Genomic DNA, 2,624 nt, shown 5'->3' with positions numbered 1-2,624 from the left:
TGGTATGGCCATGGCACCATTGGTATGGCCATGGCACCACTGACATGGCCATGACACCATTGACATGGCCATGGCACCACTGGTATGGCCATGGCACCATTGGTATGGCCAAGACAATGTTGGTATGGCCATGGCACCATTGGTATGGCTGCCGTATCCTTGGCACAGCCATGGCACCATTGGTATGGCCAGGGGACTTTTGGCATGGCCATGGTACCATTGGCATGGCCATAGCAATGTTGGTATGGCTGTAGTATCTTTGTCATCATTGGTATGGCCAGGGCAGTGTTGGCATGGCCATGGCACCATTGGTTTGGCTGCAGCATCTTTGGCACAGCCATGGCACCCTTGGCACACACATTGCACTGCTGGCACAGCAACGGCAAACTTGGCATGGCCACGACACTCCCAGCAAGACAATGGCCCCATTGGCACAGCCATAACAGCTGGTACATCCATAACAGCTGGCACAGCCACAACAGCTGGTACATCCATAACAGCTGGCACATCCATAACACAGTTGGCCCATCCATGGCCATCCCAGCCCCACATCCTTACCAACCCCACGGCACTACCAGCCCAGCCCCAGCACCGTGCTATAGGGTCCCTCCCCACCCTCCTGCCCCCACCCCAAAGCCCAGCAGGGCACTGAGGACCCTCTGGCCCCATAGGGAAGATCGTGGAGCGGCTGCTTTGTGAGCGGGCACCTCGTTCTGTGCTGGAATTGGGCACGTACTGCGGGTATGGCACCGTGCTGATGGCTGCGGCGCTGCCGGGCGGCGCTCACCTCTGCACCGTGGAACCCAACCCACAGCACGCGGCCGTGGCCGAGAAGGTGATTCGGCTGGCGGGATTCGATGAGCAGACGGTGAGTTGAAGGGCTGGAAACACGGTGCTGATATAAAGCTGGAGGGTTGAGGTGGTTTGAAGGGCTGGAAACGCGGTGCTGATGTAAAGCTGGAGCTGAGGGTGGTTTGAAGGGCTGGAAATGCGGCGCTGATATAAAGCTGGAGCTGAGGGTGGTTTGAAGGGCTGGAAATGCGGCGCTGATATAAAGCTGGCGCTGATATAAAGCTGGAGCTGAGGGTGGTTTGAAGGGCTGGAAACACGGTGCTGATNAAAGCTGGAGCTGAGGGTGGTTTGAAGGGCTGGAAACACGGTGCTGATATAAAGCTGGAGGGTTGAGGTGGTTTGAAGGGCTGGAAACGCGGTGCCGGTCAAAAGCTGGAGAACTGAGGGTGGTTTAATGCAGGTAGAGCTGATTGTGGGGCTGGTAACGTGGTGCTGGTCCAAAGCTGGAGGGTTGAGGTGGTTTTGAAGGGTTGGTAACACGGTGCTGATCCAAAGCTGGAGCTGAGGGTGGTTCATTGTGATGTACAGTACTGGAGAGATGCCCAGGGGTCAAAATATGTGCCAAAACATGACTGTCTGTCTGAACAAAATTTATCTTTAATACTCCCAGGATTTCGGCCAAACTGTTCCTAGATCCCTTGGTTGTCTAATAGGTCACACAGCCCCCTAATAGGTAACACAGCCCCCGTAATAGGCCCCACAACCCCTAATAGGCCCCACAAACCTCTAATAGGCCCCACAAACCCCTAATAGGCCACACAAGTCCCTAATTGGTAACACAGCCCCTAATAGGCCCCACAGCCCCTAATAGGCCCCACAGCCCCCATATAGGCCCCACAGCCCCATATAGGCCCCACATACCCCATACAGGCCACACAACCCCTAATAGGCCACACACAGCCCCTGATAGGTAACATGGCCCCCCAATAGGCCCCACAGCCCCTAAACAGGCCCCACAGCCCCCTAATAGGCCCCACAAGTCCCTAATAGGTAACACAGCCCCCCAATAGGCCACACGGCCCCCCCAGATGGTGAGTTGAAGGGCTGGAAACGCGGTGCTGATCCAAAGCTGGAGGGTTGGGGGTGGTTTTGAAGGGCTGGTAACGTGGTACCGGTCCAAAGCTGGAGTGTTGAGGGTGTTTTAATGCAGGTAGAGCTGATCGTGGGCCCCACCGACGAGGTGATCCCGCAGCTGAAGGCGCAGAACGGCTTCGACTTTGTGTTCATGGACCATTGGAAGAGGAGCTACCTGAGGGACCTGAGGCTGCTGGAGGAGCACGGGCTGCTGGCTGATAAGGCCACGGTGCTGGCTGATAACGTGGTGTTCCCCGGCGCGCCGCATTTCTTGCAATACGCCAAGACGTGCGGCAAGTATCGGTGCAGGGTGCACAGAGCCAGCCTGGAGTATTGCAGGGCCATCCCCGACGGCATCGCTGAGCTCTGCTACGTCGGGGCACGGTGAGATGGGACAGATCACAACCCAGCCATTAAAACACAAAGGGAACGTGGGGCTGCTCTGCTTTGTGCCTATGGGGTGAGGGGGGGCTGTGCTTTGTGGCTATGGGGTGAGGGGGGTCTGCTGTGCTTTGTGGCTATGGGGTGAGGGGGGGCTGCAGGCAGAGCTGTACCCCGAACGCTTTGTGTCTATGGGGTGAGGGGGGGCTGCAGGCAGAGCTGTACCCCGAACCCTTTGCCCACCCAAGCACAAGCAGGTGATTCCATTCAGATTTAGGGCCCCCATCCTACAAAATGGTGTTTATTAGGAAAGCTGC

The 2,624-nt window shown here is 56.9% G+C and overlaps 1 protein-coding gene across 1 annotated transcript in view; it reads left to right on the top strand.

Moving 5' to 3' along the window:
• LOC107308547 (transmembrane O-methyltransferase homolog) overlaps window positions 1–2,362 on the top strand; it is a 3,859-nt gene extending 1,497 nt beyond the window's left edge. Inside the window, exons 2-3 of the mRNA XM_015852514.2 lie at window positions 672–868; window positions 2,003–2,362. Of these exons, the coding sequence (XP_015708000.1) occupies window positions 672–868; window positions 2,003–2,314 (509 nt within the window). The 3' untranslated portion in view covers window positions 2,315–2,362. The remainder of the gene's footprint in view (window positions 1–671; window positions 869–2,002) is intronic.
• Window positions 2,363–2,624: the final 262 nt, after the last annotated feature.

The sequence above is a fragment of the Coturnix japonica genome, chromosome 1 (assembly GCF_001577835.2).
Source record: "Coturnix japonica isolate 7356 chromosome 1, Coturnix japonica 2.1, whole genome shotgun sequence".
Lineage (NCBI taxonomy): Eukaryota > Metazoa > Chordata > Aves > Galliformes > Phasianidae > Coturnix > Coturnix japonica.
Note: the sequence above shows the minus strand (reverse complement) of the source record. Positions and strands in the feature narration are given on the sequence as shown.